We start from the raw sequence: 24,963 nt of genomic DNA, 5'->3' as shown, positions 1-24,963 counted from the left end.
TTGCATCGCAACCTACCGGACCGGACACAGTGTCATACACGCGCACGTATCTTAAGAAAAAGTATTTTGTTTCTTTAGGGCTGACATGGTATAATCGACTGCAAACAGTCCTATCAAATATTGCCCTGACTTCCACACCACAGCGCTTCGTCGCTCCCTTCACATGCCATCATTGAAGCCCATGTCGGCTTACATCTGCTGATTCCTGTACCAAGCGTCGTACACACTTCCGCCATGCCGCTCGGCTGTGTTTTTCGACATTGCTTCTCAACTTCCCTCGCGATAGGTCTCCTTGCTGCCAAGGCCACCCCTTCTGTACAATGCAACTTCATCTTAGCGAGAGACTCTTGTTCAGCTCCCTCACATTGTCGCCTAGCTCAGTGGTGTTGCATAAGCCACTGGATAAATGTCTCGAGTACTTTTGTGTCCAATGGGCTGGACATCATATCCGGAAAACATGAAAATGATGATGTTTCGCTGTTTGGATAACCATGACTCTAAATGTAAAATCCATGCGCCTTGCAATAGTAGCAATAACCATGTCTCAAACGACATTGGATGTCGACAATGTGTGGTGATCAAAGCTCGATCAGAAAGGTCGAGCATCCAGGTAGGCTTGAGCGTTGCTCCAAGCTGTTCTATCCGCCGCAGGCAACTCGTCGGTGCCAAGAGTCTGCATGCCTTGATTCAGAGCATTGAAGAAATCCACGCAGATCCGGAAGTCATCCGTCAAGGCCTCAGCAAACGGCACAAAAGTCTTTGGGAACTCCTCCAATCGTTCATTTCGCTTCTCCTTGCTATGAGAAGCGTCATCCTCGTCAAAGAACGTCCGCACAGCAATTCCCAATCCGATGTCCGGCTCTTGCAGAAATGGGAGCCTAGAGAAGCGCAGTCAGTAACTGTACAAGTTAGAGAATCTCGGGGGTCGCTTATTCTACCTTTGACTTATCTCTAGATAGTCCTCTCTATCTCTCCTACTCTGTCCATAGATGAACATGGACGCCACGATAGCTTCTATCAGATCGCGATCCACCTCGCGAACGGCCGATGACTGAGAGCGGAATGCCAACAGACTCTTGTTAAGAGGCCCTGTGTAGCCATACACTTGGTGGCGCAACTTCAATAGTGTTGCACATTGGCTAATCAGCACCAAGCTAGTTTTGTCTTCGTCGGTTCCCCTGCGAGGCAAGCCGGCAATATTTTCTTGATGCTTGGCTCCCAGTATGCCATGTCGAACCAACTCAAAAGCAAGCAGGGCCGCCTCATCAAGTCCAGGGACCTCCTCGGGGCGATTCTCGGCGGCATCTCTGAGAGCCAACAAGGTGGTCGCCAATGCATTCCCCCATTTGGTCAGCGTATGGGAGTCGCTGACATAGCCCCTCAGGTGAAGAAATCGCCAAATGGAAACAGATGTGACCATTTCCAAGCTATCGATTCCTCTGATCTTGCTTTCCTTGGCAATAGTCTTTGCGACGAACTCGGAGTTAGCGAGGGCCAGGACTTCCAGATAGATGGGGCCTGCAAAACCAGCTGGGAAGACACTGCGTATATCGCTCTCCTTAACATCCCAAGAACCAACCTGTTGCGAAGGGGGCGGCTGCTGTGCACGATGATTAATTGTGTGGGAGAACTTTGGATCGAACCAAACACGCAAAGTGATGTCTTTGTGTCCAATACCACGATGGACGCGAGGGATTATTAGGCCAAGAGCCTGTTCCTTAATTGGGACCAGCTTCGTGGTGATGAGTTTCTTGTACTCGTCAGACACAACGCCGTCCAAGGTTGGCTGCACTACGATCTGACCATGCGTTATACTGTTCAGATTGCGTGCGCCAATGAGTCCCGTGTTGAGATAATGGAAGAGCTCCTCAGGCAGCTGAAGGCCGAGGTATTCGTGGTTATCCTTGGTGAGACGCTCGAAGTCGTTGACAACGACCTCACCATTTTCGGCAATGTAAATAAAGTGATGAACAGCCAGCCGTGCCTTCCTGTACTTGTCCAGCCAGTTGGCATCTTGAGCTTGCAGGATGTCGTTGAAGGAGGCGCAGGCACTGGCCACAGCCTTGTCAGAGGTCCTCAGCATATTGACGGCGTCCATTATGGTGAATTGATTGGTGTACATCGAGGTATCCAGCAAAGGGGGAAACGTGGGAAGAAAGGAGGTTCCAGTCATGAGCAAGGCGTCAATGAACATGGGCTCCGTTACACTAAGTATGCGCATTATCTTCTTCTTGGAAATGGCCGTGACCTTGTTTGCTTCAAAATCGAGAGAGCGAATAATGACATCCCTGACGGGGTAGAGAAGCAGTTCTTGAGGGCCCATGACGCCGGCACATTGCTCAGAGTCGATCATCTCAAAGTAGGCTAGCTGTGCCATTGTCAGTTTTCTTGAATCATGACCTCTCGGCATCATGGTATTTATGACAAAGCGTACCTGAGCGCATGCATTGTAAGGAGGTACAAGAAAATGAAGACCTCGCTTTTTGAGAATTCCTTGCAATAACGGGTACAAGTTTTGGATAATGTAAGCACCTGAGTAACCAGACATGGTTAATTATCTCAAGCTCCAACAGATAAGTTTAGGACCGCCATACCTGCATTGGCCCCAAAGGTCGAAACGGCTTTCTCAGCTTCCGATCTCGAGTACAGATCCCATGCCTCGTCCGTCTTCTTGTTTGCAGCCCGCCGGCGCTTAAGGCCGACTTCGTCTTGACCGGTGATGGACTGTCCATCAAAGATGAAGAACGGAAGAACACGATTCTTATTCCAAAGGTCGAGGTTCTCGTTTATGTGAGTCTGGATGCCAGTCAGACCGCCGAGGGCCGAGAGCAGAGGTTCGTGAGCCGGCGAGGTGTCGAGAAGCTGGCTCAGATAGTACGTCGCATCGACGGCAATGGAGCAGTCTTCGAGTTCAGAGAGGTCGACCGAGCTGAATTGGTCAGAAATCGTCAGCAACCACGTTTACCTGTCGAACAGCCAGTGGCTAGTGCAAACGGTGTGCAGAAGGCAGAGGTGGAGGGGCAGATTGGACGAGCAGTGCGGACTTACTATGCCTGGTTGTTGATCCAGGTATCCTCAATGAGAACTGGAAAAAAGGGTACGGTTAGTTCGTGTTTTCGGCAGAGAAGCAATAATGGCAAGTGTGAGGTTGAGTTGTCGAGAGCGTCGTGGATGGACAGGCTGACCGACGAGCCTGCCACGCGACACGAGGAAAGCACGTGTGCGCCCAAAGGGTCGAGGAAGAGGTGCAATTGCAAGACAGGCGACGTTGCTAGGCAGTCCACCAGAGAGGACGGATAACATGGAAGCTGTCATGGTCGATCTCGACACCCCCGTTGCCCTCACTGGCGCGGCGCGAAGCACAATGAGGCCATCACCACAATGACTGTTGCAAGCTCCCAGCCCCAACAGCACATCATCAGATGTGGCCAGGGCAAACCAAACACCGGCACTCGCACACGGGGGAGCATGCATCACTCACACGGCATCCTGAATAAACCCGGCGGCGACAAGAGCGCCCGTATTCGAAGGAAACGAAATTAGCTGTTCGACTATAGGATCTCGCGGTATGGAGTTGGTGGTTGCGCCGGTGTCGTCGAAGGGGTTAGGTTGGGTGCGAGTTGTGGATTTCTGAAGGGGACCAAAAGGCAAAGGCGGGCTGCTGCGCTGCTTGGCGCCTGTTCCTCGGCGGCCAGAAAAAGAGTGGGAGGGGCCGACTGTACCTGAGACGCCGCCTCGCAGGCTGAGGGTTGGTCGGTTGGTCGGTTGGTCGGTTGAGGGTTAAGGGTTGGTGGTTGGTGGTTGGTGCTCGATGCTGGATGCTTGATTGCGGCTGGGCCGACGCAGTTATAAAGTCAAGAAGAAATTCCAAGAAACAGCCAAGGCACAAGTTGCGGGTATATGAAGCACTTGAACAAACATTGAACACAGACTGCGCAGGACTGTGCAGGTTTTAAGATGGCGGCTACGCCAACATGCAACTGCCCTTTGTCTGAACGCTAGTCGGCGTGTGGGGCTTAGTGCCCTTGCCGCTCTTGCTGCAGCCGAGTTGGGCTTCAAGCTATGGAGTATAGTCCAGCACTGCCGGCCATAGAGCTGCTGTGCATGGCCAAAGCGGCACTGCTTAGAGAACACGCTAAAAGAGCAAAAATCCCTGTGCTGGTTCTGAAAACACAATGGCCCGGCTTGTTCACTTTTTTGTCTCCCGCGCGTATGAGGCGGCCAGTCTCTCTTGTCTTGTCTCTGTTCAGGCAGAGGCAACTCCGCAATTGTCTAAAGTACTCCGTACCTAGTACCGAGTGCCTACAGTGGGGGGCCCATAGACCTGGTGGGAACATTGAAGCAAAAAGTATCAATTGATTTGACCAAATCAGGTACCTGGCTATCACGCTCTGTATCATCACAAGTATCAACATTCAATGGGCAAATAACCCCCTAGTATGTGCAAGTTGGTAGGTTACTGGTAGGATATCCCGCCACAGACTGTAGTGCCTTATAATCGCCATTCAGAAATATCTACATACATGTCAACTACATACACACGCCACAATCTTTTCCACTCAAACACCTGTGCATCAGCTCTTTTGCTGGACAGCTTTGAAACATGTCAATCAATATGCATGCGTCAACGCACACCTCCAGAGGAAGACCATCGCCTACTATGCCGTCAAAGCGGAGCTCACCTTCATTTCGGCCATGGTATGACGTGCAACCACATGTGCAACCGCATCCCATGAGTTCCTGAGTGGCATCAATTGATTCATTCATACTCCGTATCCAATACTCCTCTTCACGACGTCAACCCCCACCTCCACATCTCCAACATTCCGATCCATCTTCACCACCAACAACAACGCAAATACCAGACCCAAAATCCGCAGCAATGCCTCCCGCATCCGCAGACATACCCATCATCGACCTTTCCGGTCCTCAAGCAGAAGTATCAAAACAACTAGTCGACGCCGCCGCCGACCACGGCTTCATCTACATCCAGAACCTCGGCCACGACATACCCGCAGCGAGCATCGACGATGCATTCGCCCTGGTACTTGCACGCTTGCACCCCCAGAGGCCCCCTATATCCCACGCTCCCTGGGAGACTCATAGATGCTAACAAAGGTCCATCAAGTCCGAAAAGCTGTTCAGCGCACCTCTAGACGAAAAGCAGGCGTGCTCCATCCAAACCAACAATCGAGGATGGACAAGCATGCACGCCGAGACACTGGACCCCCAGAACCAAAAGGTACTCACCTCCCCATCAATCCCCTTCATCATCTAGCAATGTACGCGGAGCACCTGCTAAGAATCACAAGGTGGGAGACTTCAAAGAGTGAGCCACCGCGCATTCACAACCCCCAGACCGTCGCCCACCCCGGTCTAACCTGAACCGCAGAGCCTTCAACTTTGGCGAGTTCATAAACAACAAAGCCCAGCAGCCTATACCGCCCACCGTTGCCGCCGACGAGGCCCGTTTCTCCGCCTTTGCAGACCTCTGCCGCGCCCTGTGTCTCAAAATCCTCACCCTCCTAGGCCAGGGTCTCCAAGTACGTCTCATTCTTTGTTTGCCCCCCTTTTGCCTCACAAAGCACCCACTGACAGAATAGGTGAACGATTTCCTCTCCTCGGCACACTTCAAATCCCCCGCTGGGAGCGGCACCATCCTCCGCTTCCTGCGCTACCCTCCGCCGTCGAGCACGTCCCACACCGTCGACGATGTTCGTGCAGGCGCCCACTCCGACTACGGTTCCATCACGCTTCTCTTCCGCCTCAGGGGCCAGGCTGGTCTTGAAATCCTCAAAAAGGACGGCACGTGGGCTCCTGTCCCCGTCTCACCGCCAGGTACTGAAAACGATCCCAGCCCTCCCATCTTGATCAACATTGGCGACCTGTTGTCGTATTGGACCAACGGGCTCTTTAGAAGTACCGTTCATAGAGTGGTGTTTCCTGCGAACCGCGCGGAAGGGGTGGAGGGAGAGAGCAGCACTGACCCGCGATACTCGATTGCCTTCTTTTGCCACCCCATGAACGATGTCTTGCTGGAGCCCGTGCCGAGTGAGCGCGTGAGGGGCTTCGTCGAGGAGGGTGTGGTGAAGAATCCGTATGCCGAGAGAAAGGTCTTGACGGCAGGGGAACACTTGCTCATGAGGCTGAGAGAGACCTATGGGACCTTGTACGAAGACAAAAAGGACTGACATGCAGGTACATGTAGCGTAATCGTTTCCAATGTATAATATTTGGGTATCCTGGTTGCCCCCATCTATCTAGTCGAGTGTATTCGATGCATCTCCAAGAACCCTTTCCAACGGCCTATACAATTCCACAGTACCACCTCCGCCACGGGTCATGAAACCCATCATAGTACTTCTTCTTTGTGTTCTCGTCTTCCATGACCTTGAGGTGCTCCAACATTCGCCAATCATATACAGCTATCCAACCACGCGTTTTTCGGGGTAATTCCTTTCGAGCTCGTTCAACTTCAGCCAGCACAAGTTTGGTCTCGCTGGCCTTGTCCACAGTATCGACCAGGATGATTATCCGGGGAGACTTGTTACCCAACGTAGCACCATAGTTATTTTCTTGCAACCAGTCGTCTAATGATGTTGCAAACTCAGATGCACCGTGGTCATCTAACAAAGTGGTCCGCTCCGATGAGGGTCCAAGGGCCCTTGAAGCAAGCAGGATCGTGTGCTTGAATAGATGGCACTCTTTTGCAGCAAACTTGCACCCGTTTTTGACTTTGGGTGATATGTCTGTCGCCTGAGATGTTTCGTCGGAAGAAATAGTTATTGGCGTACACCTAATATCACTCTTTGTAGGATTATTCCCTTCATCAGGTGTACCAAGGGCTTCATTCTCTTGCGTTTCATGTATCAGTGGTGGGGATTTGGTTAACCCAACGCATTGATCTGTCCCACCGTCTTCAGCAAACGACGAGTTCGGTGTTGCAGACTGCTGCAGGACATTAGCATCAACATCATCCAAAGGTTTGCGCAACTTCTTGGTTGCCGCTATTGGTGACAACCGGGTCGTCATTAAGAGATGCGTTTGTAGTGCCGGCGCTGCGGTAGGCGAAAACGATGTAGGGCACTTTCGTTTGCTCCCCCTTTTTGGTGTTCGGGCCTCTTCTTCTGCCGGAGAAGAAGGAGGAGGCGTGGTGAGCGAGGCAGTTGGCATATCAGCTGATTTTTGACTCATCCGATAGGCCCTCACGACTTCCGGACTTCTGCTTTTTTGTCGCTGGATTATTGGTGACAAAGGTGGTCTAGAGCTGCAAGGTGAAGGGGTGGGAATTGTTGTGGCTGTCAGTTGACTGACAGCATCAACCGCACGCCCTCTAGGATCGGCCCCCTCCAGCTTCGCAATCCATTGAAGGTTCTCTTGACTATCTTCCAGGTCCGGTGTTGCCCTTGCAACTTTGGCCATCTCTTGCAGTTCATCAAAGGTGACTGCGTCCGAATAGTCCCTGTCAAAGTGAATCTTGGACACGACAGGGAATCTTAGCGTCCAAAAGCCCATATTCCCCGGTTTGTCAAAGCTGAAGCACCTTAAGTCGAATACTGCAGGATTTTGAAATACTGCAGTCAAAGCGGCGTTGGCCTCGATTCCCTTTGGGATATGCAACCTTGTTGCATCGTTCTTGTGTAACGGTACCGACACAGGATTGCAGTGAGATATGAAGGTCTTGAGAAGCGGTTCTGTAAGCTCCACAGCACTGACGACGGTAAACTCTGGCTTGGCATTCCACCGTTTGACTTCTTCCTTGTTGTTCAAGCAGCCCACATAAAAAATGGTCCATTGAAGTTTGGGTATGCGGTAAGATTTTGCCTTTGTAGGGTTGAAGCCTGCGCCGACAACAGCGAAGTCTCCCACGTCGCCGAAGTTGCCAATGTATTCTTTTTTGAGCTTGATGCATAGACCCGAATTCCGACCACCATTGGCTTGAAAGTTAAAGTAAGGGTCGTCTGGCTTGAGTACCAAACCTTCCCCTTTGTCAGTGATGACACTAGCGAATGCCTTTCGCAGCTCTGATGCTGCAGTCGGGCGGTGGAAGTCGACAAGAGTTCGTTTCACCAATTCTGCCCGGCCTCTCTCACAGTCGATTGTCTTTTGTAAGATTTTGAATCTTTCCGAGTGGCGAACGCCTAGCAACGATTGGTCATCGTAGAGGAGAATGTCGTAGTACACAATCATCAAGTTCTCGTACGAGCGTGGCCTAGCTAAGTTAGTCCAATTCAATGATTATGTATAATAACAAACACACGGTGAGTCCAGGTCCACATCCATGAGCCGACCTCGTCGTGTTACATGGTTCCTGATTTTATGAAACGGTAGAATCTTATTTTCCTGGCAATGGTTAGGGAACAAGTTGATTCACTCGACTGACATACGCACCACATCATTGTGCACAACCAGTTCTCCTTCGAGAATACAGCTTTTCCGCACATTGCAAGTTGACGTGCCGAGACCAAGAGATTTGATAATCACTCTGCCCCGAGTTAGCCGTAGTCGGTACTAGCGAGGTGCTATTCCCTTGCTCACCCATGTAGTTTGTGTCTATCCTCAGTGCTGTCTTTGCCGCTCTTGGAGAAAATCTGAACTCGGGGTTTCCCACTCGTTAGATCAACATGTATTTGGCAATACTCCCCGTCAATCTTTTGCTCAACGCTCATGCGTCCGTGCCCCATATCCAGGCAATGTTTGATACTGCGGCCCTTGAACCAATTTTGTCTCCCTACTTTGACTCCCAATTTTGGTTTAACCACCGCCAGAATCTGATCCCTCCGTGAGGTGCTCCTTGTAGAATTGGGCAGCATGTTGCCCTTGGCCGATTGTAGTGTTTGGATAGCAGTTGCAAAGTCGTCCTGCGCTTTGAGGATTAGGGGCAGGGTTGAATTGCAGCAGCGGTACACAAGTTGAGAATCCAAAATAAGCGGCTGGTAGTCCTTCAGAACAAGTCTTGTAAACCACTTCGCCTCGCACGCAGTGAGACGACGATAGACATCCTCCAGATCACATCTACCACGTGGAGTCAGGGCGGCCTGGGACTTCCGAATAGATGGGGAGCTCCATTTGATCCTGGATGCCAAGCTGTGCAGAACCTCGTCGATTTCTTCCACGCTGATTCGCAGTTTTTCATTGCAAGTAGGGTTGGGCTGCGCCACATAAGCAAGCGTCCCAAGCATGGAAATCCATCAGAGTTAGAACCTACAGTAGTATTAAGAATGCGTTCAGCACAATCTGCAAGGTCGGTGCACTGTCCAGGTTGTTTGTACAAGGCAAGCTCGACGATTCGGGACGATCCAAGCATCAAAGCTCTCCCGATAATCTTCTCCAAAGTTGGCGCTTTGATACAGTAAACTCGGTCTGTCCGTTTTTCAGGTAGCAAAGTAGAGAGCAAGGCAGCCAGGTCTGTATCATGCGCGTCGAGCCGGCCGCGATGCCGTGCAAACCAATCGACCACAGCCTGTGTGTTGGGTTTGTTCGCGATGCAAAGCCGGTGGCACTCGTCTAGCAAGTCACACACGAGGACGAAGGGAATCGGCATTTTGATTTGAAGCTGCACTGAACATTTCGAAAGAACTAAGTAAAGAAATTCAAAGACAGAAGGAAGGAAAAATAGTATCCAAGAAATAGAAATATCAGCGAACGATGGCGGAATAGAGGCCCTATTTATTATTAGAGACGATAACCGCGGTCGGTTGTGGCGCGCGCATCACTGTCAAAACGAATGGCACCGACGTAGGCAACAAAGGCAGGCACAGTGCCCTTGGGTTAGTGCAATGTGATTTGCGGCTCATGCGTCCATTCTCTCCGCTGAGCAAGCATGGTTGCCTGAGAATCGTGGTGTCGCGAGATGAAGCTCTTCAGACGCGATTTGTGCGATTCGGCTCCATCAAGAGGCGGATCCGGGCGTCGCTTGAGACGCGACATCACATGATCACATAGTATTTTAGGTGGGCGTCTGAAGCGGACGCCTAGTTGGTGACAAAACAGGTGGGCGTCAGATAATTCAATGGTTGGACAATATCATTGTTCAGACTGATTCTTGATCTACTACATGTCATCCTTGTCCAATAAATCCATGGGTTTCCAACAGTCGATTCGCTCCTGGACGTGTCGCTATCCATGGTACTACTACCAGTTGACCCATTGAAGTTATTCGTCCTGGTGGAAAGCGTGTCGCTTAAACTACGGCAGGGCTCGACCTCTATAAATCAGCGGATGCGACTATAACACCAAAATCATGCTCTCTCCTACAGTCACGACTTGTTCACTTTGCTGTAAACAGCCCCTAGACTTATTCTTGGACTCTGAACTCAAGTTCAAAAGTTCTTGCGAGCTTCGCAGGCCTGCCTAGCTGGGTTGTACTCCCAAGTGTTGGCGCAGTTGGCACACAAAATCTCATGTCGGACAACAGACCAGGCAGCATCGTCGTATCCCTTTGATGCCCCGTGGTCTACCAGCTTTCGCAGAGGATGAAAGTAAACATGAGCATGGCGATGAGTACGGTGTTCCAGTCTGCCCCGCCGCCGAGGAACCCAGCATGCCCAAGATGTCTCACAGGGGCGGATGTAGGAAATAATGTTCTCAGGGTCTGTTGGTGAGTAGGGCCCTCTCGTCTCATTTGATGGTTGACAAATCGGCCTCGAATATTTGTGCCATGTATGGAGTAATGCAGTGCGAACAAAGAATGCGGGATGTGGTTTCGAATCATTCAACAAGCAGCACCAAACTCACCCCCCAAAACGGTGCTACGGAAATGATTGGAGCCGGGGCAACCGCGGGCATCCAAGAGCAAACAATTCAACAGTTCGGCGAGTAAGGGTAATAATGCGATCCGTGAATGTCAGATGGTGTGCAAAAGCTCGGCATTGTGTTTGTAATTCTTCTGGCGGCTGGTGGTCGGTCGAGTTGGACTTGATCTGCCCAACATGCCTGGTACCCCAATGCCTCCTCTACTGTCAGTTTGCCATGTCAGGCTGATGATGCATTTCAAAACAACATCTGGCCGCAGGACTTGGGAAAAGTAAGCTCATAGTATCGCAAGACTCCGTTGTTGCCATGTTTTGTTGATTCTATTTCGGGTGATTTAGCGTCCACCGCAAGATATATATGACTGTTAATAATCGATCTAGATTCCGCCTCGTGATGAGGTCACTTCATTCCAGTCCAACAACAATGCAAGAACCCCGAGATGCTCCTCCACGTTGGACCCTGGCAGACTTGCATTAAGGCACAGACATGTGATTGGCTACTAATTTCAGAAGGAAATTGGGGTTCCTGCGACTCCCTGCCTGATGGGTCCAGTCAAAAAACAAAAAACTCCAGTCCACCTCGGATGAGGATCAATAACGAGTGTGGAGCGATGGAGAGTTGGAGAGAGCTTGCGGGCCTCACCACGGCCCAGTGCCAGCTTGCACATGTCTGGTGTACCTGACGCTATCGTCAGCGCTAGGACTGACCTGGCATGGAGCATTGACGACGCGGCATGGAGAGGGGGAGAGGGCAAGATGGCTTGGCCCAGCAGAGGGCTGCAGCCAACGTCGAGGTCAACGCCCGCGGCTGCGACAACAAACCACTGACGAGCCCTTATTCGATTAATAAAGGCCCATGTGCCTGCTAAAGACGGACAGTGATCCACCCAGATCCGCCGGTTGTCGGGGTCAACGACGCGTGGAGCGTGTTGACGATGCGAGATGGAGATGCTTGTGGATAAGCGACGACTCTTTGCGTTGAGCACGGCAGGGAATAGTAATCGTAGCCATAGATAATATGCACTTGGTATGATGCATGCGATGGCGTGTTGTTGCCTGAACATGGGGCCGTGGTTGAGGGATAAACAAAAGGCGGTTGCCCGCCTCCGAGACAGGAGCCCTTGTGCCTCGCTGGTCTGTCTGTTCCAAACAAAGCATCAACACAAGACCTGTCACTGTTCCTGGACACGAAACACGCGGGGCCCGGAAACAAGGTTGACAGGCAGGCCCTTTCTTCCCTCGCGTGTTGATCGACCCGGCACCTCAGCCATACATCATAATTGCGGCTCGCCGTCCGTCTCATCGTCTCGTCTCGCAGCTTCACAAAAATAAAAAACACTTGGACGCACTTTGACACAAACCCCGGACGGACAATCCTGGAGCTTCTTTCGCCTGCAGCGTCGCTCCTAGCGCCCGGTTCCACGCAAATTTGGGTTTTGCTCACTTGTGACGTTGTGACCCCTGGTTGCCTCGGCGCCCAGACGGCCATCGGCCCAATGATGCTGGTCAATTGAGACTGCGCCCATCTCGAATCCCACTGCTAATAAAAAAAAAGTAGTCGACGGGTTTCGGGTGGTCAATTGGCCAATTGGTCCCTGTGCAGGTTTTGAGTGGCCGGGCCAGAATGAGCAACCAGGCCGGTCTCTACCTCGTCTGGTCTTGCTTCGCTTCACACCCTCACTCATGACTGCATTTCTGCTTTCGATTTGCGCTCTCGACCGCTGCCTCGCTCTTTTCGATGAATATCATCGCCGTCTAAGCCAGCGTCAACTTGTCCTCGCGCTCGCCTCAAGAGCTGGTTCCGTGCGGCGCCGCAGAGCAGTTGCTGGTCATCACCGTGCTGCATCCCCTCCTTTCTCCATCCAGATCCCGACCCAGCGTCGCCGGCCTCACGCACGCCCGAGCACTCGTCACTCGTTTCATAGCATTTCCAAGATTTCTAAGAGGCATCTTGCCATGGCCTCGCATTCAGAGATTCGCCGTCGCTCGTCTGCGGCGGACCGCACGCCAATTGAGGCCTCGGTCCTGAGCAGCACCATCGGCGCGGCCACCACTTCGACCTTTGCTTCTGCCCCTGAATCCGCATCATCGTCATCCCCCCTGACCGCGGCAAACGCCCTCACCTCGACAACACCGGGTCCACCTCGCACGAGCAAAGCCAACAAGCATCGAAGTCTTGACAGCAGCAGCATGCCGCCGCCGCCATTGCCCGGGGGCAACATGGCAGCGCCGTCTTCACCCAAGCGGCATTCACGCACCGAGTCTACTAGTCGCATCCCAAACAGACTGTCGCTCACTCTACCAATTGCTCTGCCAACCAGCGATCCTTCGAGACCTACGCCCGCAGCAACCGCATCTACACCGTCCTCGGTACCGCCGACGCCACAGGACCACTCAGCTCTGCCGTCGCCTTCCAATGTGAATGAATTCATAACAGCAATCGCCGCAAAGGAGCGCAGGGTGCTGGAGCTGAGAGAAGCGTTGGCCCGTGAAGAATCTGAACTCACAGCGCTCAAGAGGCAGTTCTCCTTGATGGACTCTCTTCACAAACTAGACACTAGCCTCTATGATTCCACCAGCAGAGTCTTTACCCCAACTGCAGACGGAGGCGTGCAGTCGCCCAGACGCAGTGTCGACATGGACCGCAGGAACCTCCTACTTCAAAACCAGGGTACACCTACGCAGAGCCGAAGAACGGCTTTTAGGGGACGCCATACTCGTACATTGTCACTTCTCTCCCCAGCAAGAACCAATTCCGAATTTTCAGCCTTGGAGGACAAGATCGGGCCAGATGCCCGACCTCCCCCAATCGACCAGAGGCCAACTCAGGCTGCGAACCCGATGCTAGCAAAGAGAGCCTCATGGCAGCCCCGAACACAGCAGAGTCCACCCGTTAGCTCGCAGTTCATGCAAGACGTCAGGCTCGGTTTCAAGGCCTTTGTGGAGGATATTCGACAAATTACAATTGGTGATGAGCCTATCAATGGACAGGGTCAGAGTCCCGGGCAACACCATACTGGGTCTATGAACCATTCTGGGCCCTCAGATCAGGCTCGGTCCAGAAATGGCCAGACAGGCCAGAGAATAGCGAGCCGTTTAGACGCGTCGTCGCCCGTGACGGCTCCCCCAACGCCTAATAGCACCGGCAGGGACGTGTCACCGGAAAAGTCGCGACCCGCAAAGAGCAAGCATTTTTCCTGGACGCCGCTGGGCTTTGACTCCATGGACGACACGGACTGGGCGAATTGGGAGTCTCCCGCGACGGCCAAGAGTACGCGATGGAGCGGCTCGACTGTACATGGCGGACCGATGGATGACATTCAGAGTATTCCCGAGTACGAAGAGCACACAACACCAGTGTAAGCTTTTTCTTTCCTTTCTTGCCTTGTTGATTTTTCTTTCTTTTTTTGGCGAAAAAAGAAAAAAAAAAGCAAAAAGCTGAACCTCTACAGAATAAAAGACGGCTGACCAAGACGTAGGAAACCAAAAAACTTGCAAACCCCCATCCTATCCCCAAACAAACTCGAGGAGATGCTCCCCAACATGGTCAACCGGCTGTCGCCCAGCAACATCAAACGCACGGCCAACAACCTGCTCGACGAGTGGGAAAAGTCCCTTATGGCACCCACGGCGTCGGCGGACGAGCCGCAGGCGAACAAGGAAAACACGACGGCGACAGAGACAAGGTGACTGGCAGCAGGGAGCAAATCATCCGGGACATGATCAACATTGGTATTCTAATACAGCGTCTGAGGTGGCACCAGCGGGAGAGCAGCAGCTTTGCGGAGTCGTGGGTGCAAGGCATGGATTCCGTCTGCGGCGCGGTGAGGCAGAGGGCCGCGGTCGTGGGCGGTTGGAGGGATTGGATAGCGTGGTTTAAGTGCGTGGTTGCCGCGAGGCAGATCTGGAAGGTCTTGTGTAAGCTGTATCTAGGATGGGGGTGTAGATTTGGCTCATCTACGTCGGGGCGCGAGGGGGCTGGCGGAGGAGGAGGCAAGATGAAGATGTTGAGGATTTGTGCAAGATTTGGGGGATTCGGGGTGGGGGTTGTGCTGGATTTGATATGATGTGATGATAAATGACGAATGACTTGCATGTTTTGTTTTGAAATGCGAGGCGGGTTGAGCGAGTGCAAGTGTAACGTCCATGGCGCGGAATCATTCGCCTTGTCGCGTTGTTCGATGCAATGCGCCGCGTCACGAGGTGCCTTTCGGGCTGCAGTGCCGTGAAGGAGATACGGTTGGGTCACCAGCCACGGGAGCGTGTCGTTGCGGCTCGTGTCTGGCGTCGAGAGTGCATCGGATTCAATGTTCTCTAAAAATAAGTGGCCATGGAAAGTCGACCGAGGGCATTATGTAGGCGTGAGGAGAGCAAAGATGGTGGCTGGGTGGACATGGAATGTTGGCACATGCATTGATGCCAGTTAAAACCCGGGGCGGGGTACCAACATTTGAAGTCTGGTAGTATTACCGCCGGATTTCAGGGGCAGATGCAGAGTATTGAACTTCGCATGTTCAAGTTGTATTGTGGTAATACGTACCGTGGCATCTTAATGCACCTCTTGCTAGGCAAAATATATGACCATGCTATAGACTATCAATGCTCGCCAATGGAGCACAGGGTGCATACACAAGTATGTACGTCGCCATGGGTAAGGATCGGGGAAACTGAAGCCCCTCCCGGTCCCGTCAGATCAGATCAGCCCTCGCAATCGGATAGTTTGCCGGGCGGCCATTCTCGCTCTCGTTTCCATGCACCCGCCCCATGTTTTAGCATCGCGGGGCCGAGAAGCGAATGCGAGGCCCCGGCCCAAGAACACGTCCTCGCATCATTGATCTGCAGATGGCCGCCTCCCACGGTCCAAATAGAACACCGAGGCTTCCTGCCCGTTCCCCTGCTTAGTTTTCTCTTTTCGATCCAGTGCCACGCCATGTCTTAGAGGCGGCCATGGACTGAAAATACTTAAGGCGTCGGCCTCGCCTGTCCTTTGTCGTTTCACTGGCCAACAACAGCGCAGCACAGCACCGCTAAAGATTGCGGGACAGAATTTACGCTCGACCGCTTTCCATCTTGCCGTCCAAGCCAAAAACCAAGTCAAAAAAACCAACTTATACCCGTCGCCAACGACTTCGCAATGGGCGAGTTCAAACCCAAGCTACCGCCCGTCGGCCCTCCGCCCGTCGAGAAACCCATCCCTCTCACCATCGTAAGTCTCACCACCAACCAGCACCATCACCACCACTGACGCCCAGGAACCCACAGCTCCTCCTCAGGTCTCTCCTCGCGCAGCGGCAGAAAATCTTCCTCACAGCCGCCGCCCAGCTCCTCATATGCACCCTCTTCCCCGGCCGCTACGCCGCCGTGCCCATCGCCACGCTCGCCCTCGCCATCACCACCACCCAACTCGCCGACCTGTTCCTCCCGCGCCCCGCCCCGCCCCCGTCCTACATGGCCGCCGTGGTCCCCGGCCGGACCACCGCCCTCCTCCCCGGGCCGTCCGGCGCCTTCGGCTCGTCGCCCTCGTCCCGGCCCCTCGTCGCCTTCAACATCGGCGCGCAGTTCAACCACCCCCGCGGCCCGCTGTGCCCGCACGGCAAGGAAATCGCCCACATGTTCGCCGACATGAAACACGCGCTGCTGCAGCGCCGCGACGAGCTGGGGCTCATCAGCGTCGCCGACTGGGTCGGCTCGCGGCCCGGCGCCGCCGACACCCTCATGGCCAGCTACTTCTTCCGCGATGTCGAGAGCGTCCACCGCTTCGCGCACGGGGAGATGCACCGCCGCGCGTGGGACTGGTACAACGCCGTGCGGCCGGACCACATTGGCATCTTTCACGAGACCTTTGTCGTGCCGGCGCACTCGTACGAGACCATCTACGCCAACTGCACGCCCGTCATGCTGGGCGCCGGCGTCGTCAGGTGTGCCGAGATGGAGGGCGAGAGGAACTGGAGGAATACCCTTGTCAGCGCGGATAGCGCCGAGCTGAAGAGCCAGTGGCAGAGGATGAACAGGGACGGGAGCGGGATCCCGAAACAATGAGTTTGATGGATGATGGTGTCGTTGTGCGAGAGAGGCAGCGCCGTGTTTTTTTGTGGCCGTTTTCAGTTTTGGGTTCAGGCTGCTTGATGGAATCTAACTTCTATATAGTAGCGACAAAACCACTCCGCACATGAGGCGTCTACCTTTTGCTCTTTCCCTTGCCCACACCCAGGATGATCATATTCGTCGCCATGGCGCTCTGCTTAGATAGACGGACCTCTCCATCGCCCAGTGCCCACGTACCGTTGCCCCAGACAATAGCATCCTTGGTCTGGAGCGCAAAGAGCTTGGGCAGGGGGATTGAAACCTCACCGTCGATGGCCTCATAACCGCCGTTCACGACCGATACCAGCACCTGCGTCTCGCCAGCCCAGTACGCTGCGTCAACAACACGGTGGCCCTCGACGTGTACGCGTTTCGCTTTCCCCGTGACGATCAAGTCCCTCGCGGGTTGATTTGCGACTGCCGATCCAAACTTGCCCATGATCTGGCCGAGAGAATCGCTAAATGGCCACACCCACGAGGCAATCACCTTGGCATCGTGGTTGAACCCCAGCGCGTTCATGGCGACTTCCTCCTCATTCGTGGGGTCTCTGAACCAGTAGTCCTCGCCGTGGAAAGCCTGCGGGTTGTGCGCCTTCGTCTTTGGCCAGAGCCCCAGCCAGTGTTCGTACTGAAGCAGGTCATCTAGGCGGTTCGGCACATCCTGCACGTTGCCCTGGCAGTTGTCGCATCCGCAGTCGCCGTAGGTTGTGTTGCAGGGCGTGCCCCATTTGCTAAAGGTGCTGTTGATGGCTATGGGATACGCGTCCTCCATGACAAAGTCGGCGCCCGCCGTATACTCCTTGTAGTAGAAGTTTTGGCAGTTGAGGGTGACGGAGACGGGGTGGTAGGGGTCAAGCTGGCGGATGAGACGGCGCGCCTCGGGGAGGAGATCAAAGGGATCTTGGTGGCCGTCGGGCCTGGAGACGCTGTTAGCCCATCATCATGACTCTCTGCGGCGCAACTTGCGATTGCGACACCGGTGACATACTCATCCGCGCCCCAGTACGAATAGAGGCCCTCAAAATCCCGAATCACAGAAACCTGCTCCTCAACCGCCGTCAGGTTCTTATACGAGCCTCTCAAGTCATACATGTAGCGCAGGTCCAGGGTATCCATGTATTCGTATGTCGCGCGCGAGTTTTGCACCGTCGTCAACGACACCATGCTGTTCAGCCCCAGGTCCTTGTACGCCTTGACCTTTTGGATGTAGTCCTTGTCGCAGAGGAATCTGTCGCAAGAGGCGTAGTACCCATAGGGGAGGAATGGCTCAAAGTTGTTCCCGGTGGCTGGGCTGCGGAACAAAAAGCCACCATTCAGGTTGTCCAACTTTGCTACGCTGCCTTTGGTCTTTTCCGGAAGAAACATAAGTTCACTTGTGACAGTGACGTTGGAGGCGCCGTCTTCCGTTGCCCCAAAGAGGACGACCTCGTATGGATCGAGGCTGGGTTGGAGATTGCTCAGATTGAAAGCAAAGACGTTGCCGGTGGTGCTGACATTGACGCTGTCCGACACAAGAAGGTCATTGTTGGATACGAGGTTGATTGTGAAGACGACCCGAGGGGCCGCACCGGGAGTGCTCAGGCTTGGCCACGGCTGGCCGTGCCACTTGGAAATGCCCGCGTTGACAACGAATTCCGCCTGCTTCTCGCTTTCCAGATAGATGCTGTACCGGGGCTTGAACTGGATATCGAGAGCCGGGCCGCCAGGGAGCTTGTCCGGCTCGACGGTCTGGCCTCCAGGTTCAAAGCTGGGATGCCTTCGAGTACAAATTAGGGCCCATTGACGAGACGGTGAAATGATGAAATGGCACCACTTACTGCGGCTGATAGGCCTTACCACACCATCGCTGCCATTCTGGATGGTTGCCCGTCTCTTGGGCGACCACAAGGCCAATCAGCACTCCAAAGATGGTAAACACTCTCATGACGAAGTTGCGTGATGCGCCCGGTGCCTCGAGGAAGGGTGACACTGCAATCCAGCATTTCATCGGCTCACGGGGCCGCGTCTGATTATATTGCTCATTGGAGCTCCCAGCATGTTCATGTGGCGGAGGTGGTGCAACGTCGCAACCATGTCCCTACGTCGCTGCTCCGCGCCTGTGTGCATTGGGGTTGACTGTCTGCTGCTTGGTTATGAAGTGACCACGTGCAGCGAGGAGGGGGGAGGAGAGAGGCTCGATGCGTGAATTGATCGGCGGGGTCACTCCATGTCTTTTTGCTACATAACATGTAGGTGCGCTCAAGCCCTACCAGATACCTGGCTATCAGGTCAAGTTTTATATTATAAGATATTAGTATTAACTTTATAACAAGTAAATAATATATTTTACTATAAATTACTTTAATATGTAAAAGCAGATTAGAGAGTTTAAATACAATAAATAATAAGGGGATAAGTGCGCCTAGCAAAAAGAGTATGCCCGCCGAGCAATTCACCTCGATACACTGCACCTCTATTGCCAGTTTGGCTCAAGCTAAGCTGATTTAGACTTGGAGTGCCACCCAACAAATTTCGACTCAATTAAGCCGCTGGTTGGAATTTGGAAGCAACAACTTGACTCGAAGATTGCTACATTGCCATATTACAGTATAAACCATAATGCCGCTTTTCTACAACTCCTTGCCAGTCTTGGTAGTAGTCGCAGCCATATCTGCACCTCATTGACCTCAATGTAAGACGTCGAGGTCAAGACAAAGAAAGCCACCATACCAAAACTTCACCACCACTTCGTACACACCCCAGCTGCTCTATGTCGGAGCTCCGTGTTTTAACCTCTGGGCCTGCTCCTCTAGATGCTTGACATGGAAATCCGTCAGCGGACTGGGTATCTGCCCCATGACCATCTGAACCTGGTTCAACAGCTGGGGACTCGGATTGCAGTCCTGGTGATCCACCGCCGGCTTCTCGTTTGTCTTTCCGATATCGTGAATAACCAAAGTGGCCAGTACTCGGTACAGGTCAAACAGGCTGAGCTCGACGTCGACAGCCTCGGGCAGCGGCCAAAGTCCCGCCCTCGCCAGACAAAACGTGATGGAACCGAGCAGCATCGACTCGCACCGGTGGTGTCCTAGATATGTCGCGTGGCGGCACCACCTTGGCTCTTCGTCCACCACCATGAGCTTGGCGACCAGGTCCTTGACTATGTCGAGCAGCTCCTGGATCGTCTGGACTCGGAGAGTGTTTATGCGCTCTGTGTGACAGCGGCTGGCATGTCAGCCCTCCGTACTTGACGTCACTTCCTTTTGCTCCGGGCAATGCCTTCATGTCCAGGGGGCTCTTCTTACCGACTATGTGCGGAGGCGTCTGCACGGCATCATCCCCCGAATCCGGCTCCATGGCCCATGGCGTCTTTGCCTCCATCAGCATCCGGCGCGCGACGGCGATGAAGTCCTCCTTGCGTCCAAACTCCCACGATATCCACAGCATCTTTGGCATGATGACGTTTGCATCTCGCGTCATCTCGACAATGGACGCCATCCAGCTGCCGACCCATGGGGCCAGCTGCCGCGTTGCGTCGTAATAGTGCGTCAGTACGGCTACGTCGTACAGCCTGTCGACGGAGAGGACGTGCGGGACGCGGGCGAAGTTGGCATGGGCAACGTTCAGGAACACCTCCATGGCAGCTGGCTTGTCCTCCTTCAGCTCGACCGTCCAGCCCTCGCTGCCCTCTTGGTTGTGACTGGCCTCGGCGAAGGCCCCGTATAGCATACGATCGAAAACCGGGGATGCTCGGGCCAACGCGCGCGAGCAGACGAGGAACTCGACACTCTGGCAAAGGGTGTCTCCCGCCTGCTGTGGACTACCGACTTTGAGTCTGAGATCCCCATGGCGGTCGATGGCGCTGGGCTCGTCAGCCATGATTTTCGAGTCGGTCTTCTCTTTTTTCGACACTTTTCTTTTTCTTTCTTTTCAGTAACACCACCAGTCTATATGTCCCTATTTGTCTCTTCTTTAATCTTGGCTTATATTGAAACACTTGTTTGCCCCGGGACAGCTTAGTTCCTATTTCGGGAGTTGAGCCACTAGTCAACCCACTCTTCGTGTTCATTTTTAGAAGGCTGTCTTTTTTTGCTGTGGCTAGAGCCGTTTCCAGAGCCTCATTTCGGCATTGCCTCCGTGCTTTGCATTAAGCCAATCCTTGCTTTGGTGCGCCGGATTTGAGCCATGATCCCATCTGCCCGCAGCGCAGGCCCGGTTTACAACCGAGTGGGCAGGGATGGCTGAGGCGACGGCACCATTCTGCTTGTTCGCGGCTCTCTATTCTCCTTGGCAGGGAGGATCACTATAAGGCCAATACGACCCTTCAAAAGATTCTTGTGCGGCCTCGTATGAAATCCACGGTGCCCTTATATTGACTTGGGAGCTCTTACTTCCCTGCAGGAGCGTGACCGCGGACAGCTGGGGGGTGGAGATCAATGCAAATAAATTTGTTGACTTTGTCGATATGACATGTCTATTGGGCTGTTCTGGAGGTGGTCGTCGGATAGCGTAGTCTGGATAAATTCCCATTCATCATCTCGGCTGGCGTTCAAGTCTTGTCTAGGATGACAACCCTGATGGTCACATATAGCGCTCTCCGATATGTATTATTTACTCGATACCGTGGAAGACGATGTTTTTGGATCGCAAAGTCTGGCTCGCGGGAGCCAAGACGTTGAAAGACATGGGAATCATTTACTCGCAACAATTGTGGAGGTCAAGTCAATGCATCGCACCAAATAAAGCCGCTCGTCTTCTGCCAGCAAGTAAGTCTTGTATCACGTCTCCAAAATATAAATTGTGGTGGTGTGATTTGTTGTATCCACATGATTCTTGTGCATGTAAGTGAGCTGCTGCGGGAAGTCAGTTTCTCCATTGATTGTCGCTTACAGTGCACAACGGCATCTACAAACGATTCATGTTTGTACTCGCTAATTCTTTGAACTCGGATATCAACGACTTCGTCCATTTTGTTATCCACCACATCGCTGCGCAGTAGCTATGCGTCATGGCTGTGAAGGCATGTGAGCTAACCGGAAGTGTGAGCGGACTGTTCAGTGTGCATACTTGGCGGAAAGGAAGCCATGGTCAAGGTAGTTCAATAATGACATCCCCTTGTCTCAACTCAGCAGCCGGAAATAAACATTTCCCCAAATCCCAGTGCAGAAACTATCGTGAGAGTAGGGGACATGCCGAACGAAGCCCGACTAGACAATGAACAGAGCCAGCGCTTCTTAAGACTAGGCAAGACGGAGCATCGATGCTTGTGCGTCGCTACAAAGAGCGAGTTCAACGGTCGAGAATACTACTCACTTTAAAAAAAAATAGCCCACAGTAATATGACGACCTGGCTTGTCTCGTCTGCAAATACATTTTCCTCTTGCCGAGCGAGAAAGTGCCAAGTTACTAGGAACAAAACAAGGCAACGAAACCCAGTCTGTCATATTATTCGCCCTGGAGATACTATCGTCAAGGTATATCTTCACCTGTAAGGTTGAGAGATCGTATCGCCTGGCTGGGCTGAATGCATCGCCACACAGACCCCTGATCCGGAACTCTTGGCATGTCGTGATTGAGCGCCCGCTTTAGTCAATACAGAGTTCTTTAAACAACATTGAAACCAGCATGATTCAATTCTTGCTAGTGGCCAGGCGGCCTCCCGCACTGACCCGAACAACCAACTTGAACAGAGCCGTAGTAGAACATACAGTTATCGGGCCATGACTTGGACCTCACCAATTTTCTTATCGAAAATTAAGGGATAGTTCTTTAAACGGATGTGATGTAATGAGGTACACTAAAGATGCAGCAGTCATCGAGGTTCCATGCGATAACGAGAATCCCCTTGCAATATTTGTCAACATGGCGCATGCACACTTTCTCGGGATACTCAGCGTTCAGCAAAGCCGTAAAACCCCGTCATTCTCCGCGGCCGTTCTTGATGATGAGACTCGTCTAGTCCTAGTTTAGCACCTTAGGTAGTTACCACACTAAAGGAAACGTCGTAGACCGAGACTCTTGAAATTGCCATGGATCCGTTGGGCAGCTTAGAAAGTCTCCTGAACGATGCATCTTACATATTTGGGTTGTAGAACAAGAGTGGGTAGGGGTTCCAGAAATGCCTATTTTAGGGTCACTCTTTGCACTAACAGGGTGATGCCGGTAAACTGATGACAGTTGAGATTCGGGAGTTTGGAAGCAAAATCTGGTGCCTTTTTATGAAGCCTATTTCAACATAGCTGAAAGACTGCTTATCGTAAAATATAGCTCAAGTAGCCGCAGTTTGCGACACATGGTCATCAGATAGCGTCTATTGATAGGTTGCATATTGGACTGCAGTCCTCCTGCAAGGAAATAAATCTGTATTCGTCATCACAAGCTGTCAAGGTGAAAATCGCTCGGCATTGTTGTGTTCCAACTGTGTGCCCATGTTATCAATCAGAATCATTGTGGGTGTGGCGTGAGTATTGCAACTATTCGACTGGGATACGGAGCACTCCGTACAGAGACGAAATATCCGCTCCTCGCCAAGTTTTCTAGCTTCAAGGCGGCTTTTCCCGGCACGCAAGCTTGCAAAGATTGAAACCTAGAAACCCCGTTATCGCGTGTCCTGCTGTCAGTGGTGATGAGCCTGCCATCTGGATTTCTCTGAGAGAAAATCCTCGCGCCAACACTCCCTGTTTGTTATCGCCTGGGCGCACATTTCGCGACATCTGTTGTGAGAGGCCTGCAAGGGGCACCGAACCTTCAAATATTCCTGAAGTCATGGCCCTAGTTATCAACAACATCAATCCCGCTACCCACTGCAGGTACATGCTTCCACAAGCGTACAAGCCCCATTGATTAAAGCTGCCTGACCGTGTCATTTGATCGAGGCTCCCATAAGCTCGTATTGAACTGGGGAAGCAGTCGTGACAATCTATCGGGCTCCTTCAAGCCCGATGTCTGGCCTGGCCGTCTGACCTGGCTGTATAGCTCGCAGGCCGATATCGATTAGGGCCGCACGGGGCGTTTGAATAGGTGCTGCAGCTGCCTGACTATTGCATATAGCGATTGGTGAGAATGGATCATCAATTCAATTCAGACTTCTCCAAGCTGGCAACAAGTCTTTTAATGAAAGTTTGGCTTTTGGTGGTTGGTTGGTTGGGTGGGTGGGTCCTTCCCGAGTTGTCCCTGAGCCCCTTTTGTCTCTCTGGTCTGGTGGTTCCTTAAGATGGCCACTCCTCCACAGGGCCAACATTCAAAGGGGGAAGTGCCAAGACCAACTAGCGTGCTGCCGTCAAGGCGCATCGACATCTGCCAGGGGCACCGCATACCAAATCTGCCACCAGTACGGAGTACACACAAGGGATGAAGGAATACGAGGCCCAACCCCAGGGGCACGACGGACTAGCCTAATGAGCCGTGGCAGTTCAGTTGTTGCCAGACCATTCCGCCGCCATTGATTCTTTTCATCACGGAGAGCGGGAGACCAGCAGAATCGCCTCTCAGATCCTTCTGTAACATAGCCCGCTACTTAACGCCACCAAATCGTTTCAGGCGTCCAATGGCATGGGGCCAACAGACACAGCCTCATTCGAGAGACATGCACGGCGCTGCGGACTAGTGTCACAGATCAGAGGGCTTGAGAAGGATCAACGCTGCATTCTCTGAGCCGTTCTTCGAGATGACAGCGGTAAGGCCAGACAACAGCCTGGCTTGGGAGACGAGTTCAGACGAAGATTGTCCGTGGCACCAAGCCTCTCCAAGAACGGCACGGAAGTCGTGCTTTGCCCCGACCGGGATTTTCACGGAGCAGTGACCAAGTGGCATCCCAAACCCACAATCCCCATGGATGTCTCCTGAGAAGTGAGCAGGGTCCGACTGCTGACCACCGTCACTCCCTGCAACCATGTCATAGCCATCCATTCGGGTTACCGTTCATTTCCCATTCTTCACCTTCTCCGTCTTTTGTCCCTCTTCACTCTCTCAGCGTCCCATACCTCCTTCCTCGACTAGTAAGCAGCAGCTTACGCGGAGGAGTCGCCTGGTACGGTAGCTGCCGACTTCATTTTCGCTCGCTCAACATTCGATTTCGCGCCTTGTGTTTGTCCTTCTCGACGCCTATACCCATGGTGCAGGGGATTTGACAACCTCCTTGCTTCTC

General features: G+C 52.9%; 7 protein-coding genes across 7 annotated transcripts; 3 read left to right on the top strand and 4 right to left on the bottom strand.

Moving 5' to 3' along the window:
* Positions 1-589: 589 nt before the first annotated feature.
* On the bottom strand, positions 590-3,315 carry G6M90_00g003870 (uncharacterized protein; the record flags this gene model as incomplete). Its single annotated transcript, XM_014686555.1, has 6 exons — positions 590-878; positions 939-2,368; positions 2,435-2,532; positions 2,595-2,929; positions 3,049-3,085; positions 3,186-3,315. 6 exons carry the CDS (start codon positions 3,313-3,315, stop codon positions 590-592), a joined length of 2,319 nt encoding a protein of 772 aa, XP_014542041.1.
* A 1,567-nt stretch (positions 3,316-4,882) lies between these two features.
* G6M90_00g003860 (uncharacterized protein) lies at positions 4,883-6,191 on the top strand (the record flags this gene model as incomplete). The annotated part of the gene is made up of 5 exons (XM_014686554.1): positions 4,883-5,044; positions 5,129-5,242; positions 5,313-5,329; positions 5,393-5,543; positions 5,604-6,191. 5 exons carry the CDS (start codon positions 4,883-4,885, stop codon positions 6,189-6,191), a joined length of 1,032 nt encoding a protein of 343 aa, XP_014542040.1.
* Positions 6,192-6,306: 115 nt separating this feature from the next.
* Positions 6,307-9,544, bottom strand: lig (DNA ligase; the record flags this gene model as incomplete). The annotated part of the gene is made up of 5 exons (XM_014686553.1): positions 6,307-8,212; positions 8,261-8,343; positions 8,392-8,485; positions 8,539-9,152; positions 9,209-9,544. The coding sequence occupies 5 exons, from the start codon at positions 9,542-9,544 to the stop codon at positions 6,307-6,309; spliced, it is 3,033 nt and encodes a 1,010-aa protein (XP_014542039.1).
* A 2,893-nt stretch (positions 9,545-12,437) lies between these two features.
* Positions 12,438-14,444, top strand: G6M90_00g003840 (uncharacterized protein; the record flags this gene model as incomplete). Its single annotated transcript, XM_014686552.1, has 2 exons — positions 12,438-14,113; positions 14,234-14,444. 2 exons carry the CDS (start codon positions 12,438-12,440, stop codon positions 14,442-14,444), a joined length of 1,887 nt encoding a protein of 628 aa, XP_014542038.1.
* A 1,444-nt stretch (positions 14,445-15,888) lies between these two features.
* On the top strand, positions 15,889-16,793 carry G6M90_00g003830 (uncharacterized protein; the record flags this gene model as incomplete). Its single annotated transcript, XM_014686551.1, has 2 exons — positions 15,889-15,960; positions 16,017-16,793. The coding sequence occupies 2 exons, from the start codon at positions 15,889-15,891 to the stop codon at positions 16,791-16,793; spliced, it is 849 nt and encodes a 282-aa protein (XP_014542037.1).
* Positions 16,794-16,932: 139 nt separating this feature from the next.
* Positions 16,933-18,762, bottom strand: G6M90_00g003820 (uncharacterized protein; the record flags this gene model as incomplete). The annotated part of the gene is made up of 3 exons (XM_066129558.1): positions 16,933-17,755; positions 17,827-18,594; positions 18,656-18,762. 3 exons carry the CDS (start codon positions 18,760-18,762, stop codon positions 16,933-16,935), a joined length of 1,698 nt encoding a protein of 565 aa, XP_065985957.1.
* Positions 18,763-19,585: 823 nt separating this feature from the next.
* On the bottom strand, positions 19,586-20,696 carry G6M90_00g003810 (uncharacterized protein; the record flags this gene model as incomplete). The annotated part of the gene is made up of 2 exons (XM_066129557.1): positions 19,586-20,028; positions 20,123-20,696. The coding sequence occupies 2 exons, from the start codon at positions 20,694-20,696 to the stop codon at positions 19,586-19,588; spliced, it is 1,017 nt and encodes a 338-aa protein (XP_065985646.1).
* Between the last annotated feature and the right edge of the window lie 4,267 nt (positions 20,697-24,963).

The sequence above is a fragment of the Metarhizium brunneum genome, chromosome 1 (assembly GCF_013426205.1).
Source record: "Metarhizium brunneum chromosome 1, complete sequence".
Classification (NCBI taxonomy): Eukaryota; Fungi; Ascomycota; class Sordariomycetes; order Hypocreales; family Clavicipitaceae; genus Metarhizium; species Metarhizium brunneum.
Note: the sequence above shows the minus strand (reverse complement) of the source record. Positions and strands in the feature narration are given on the sequence as shown.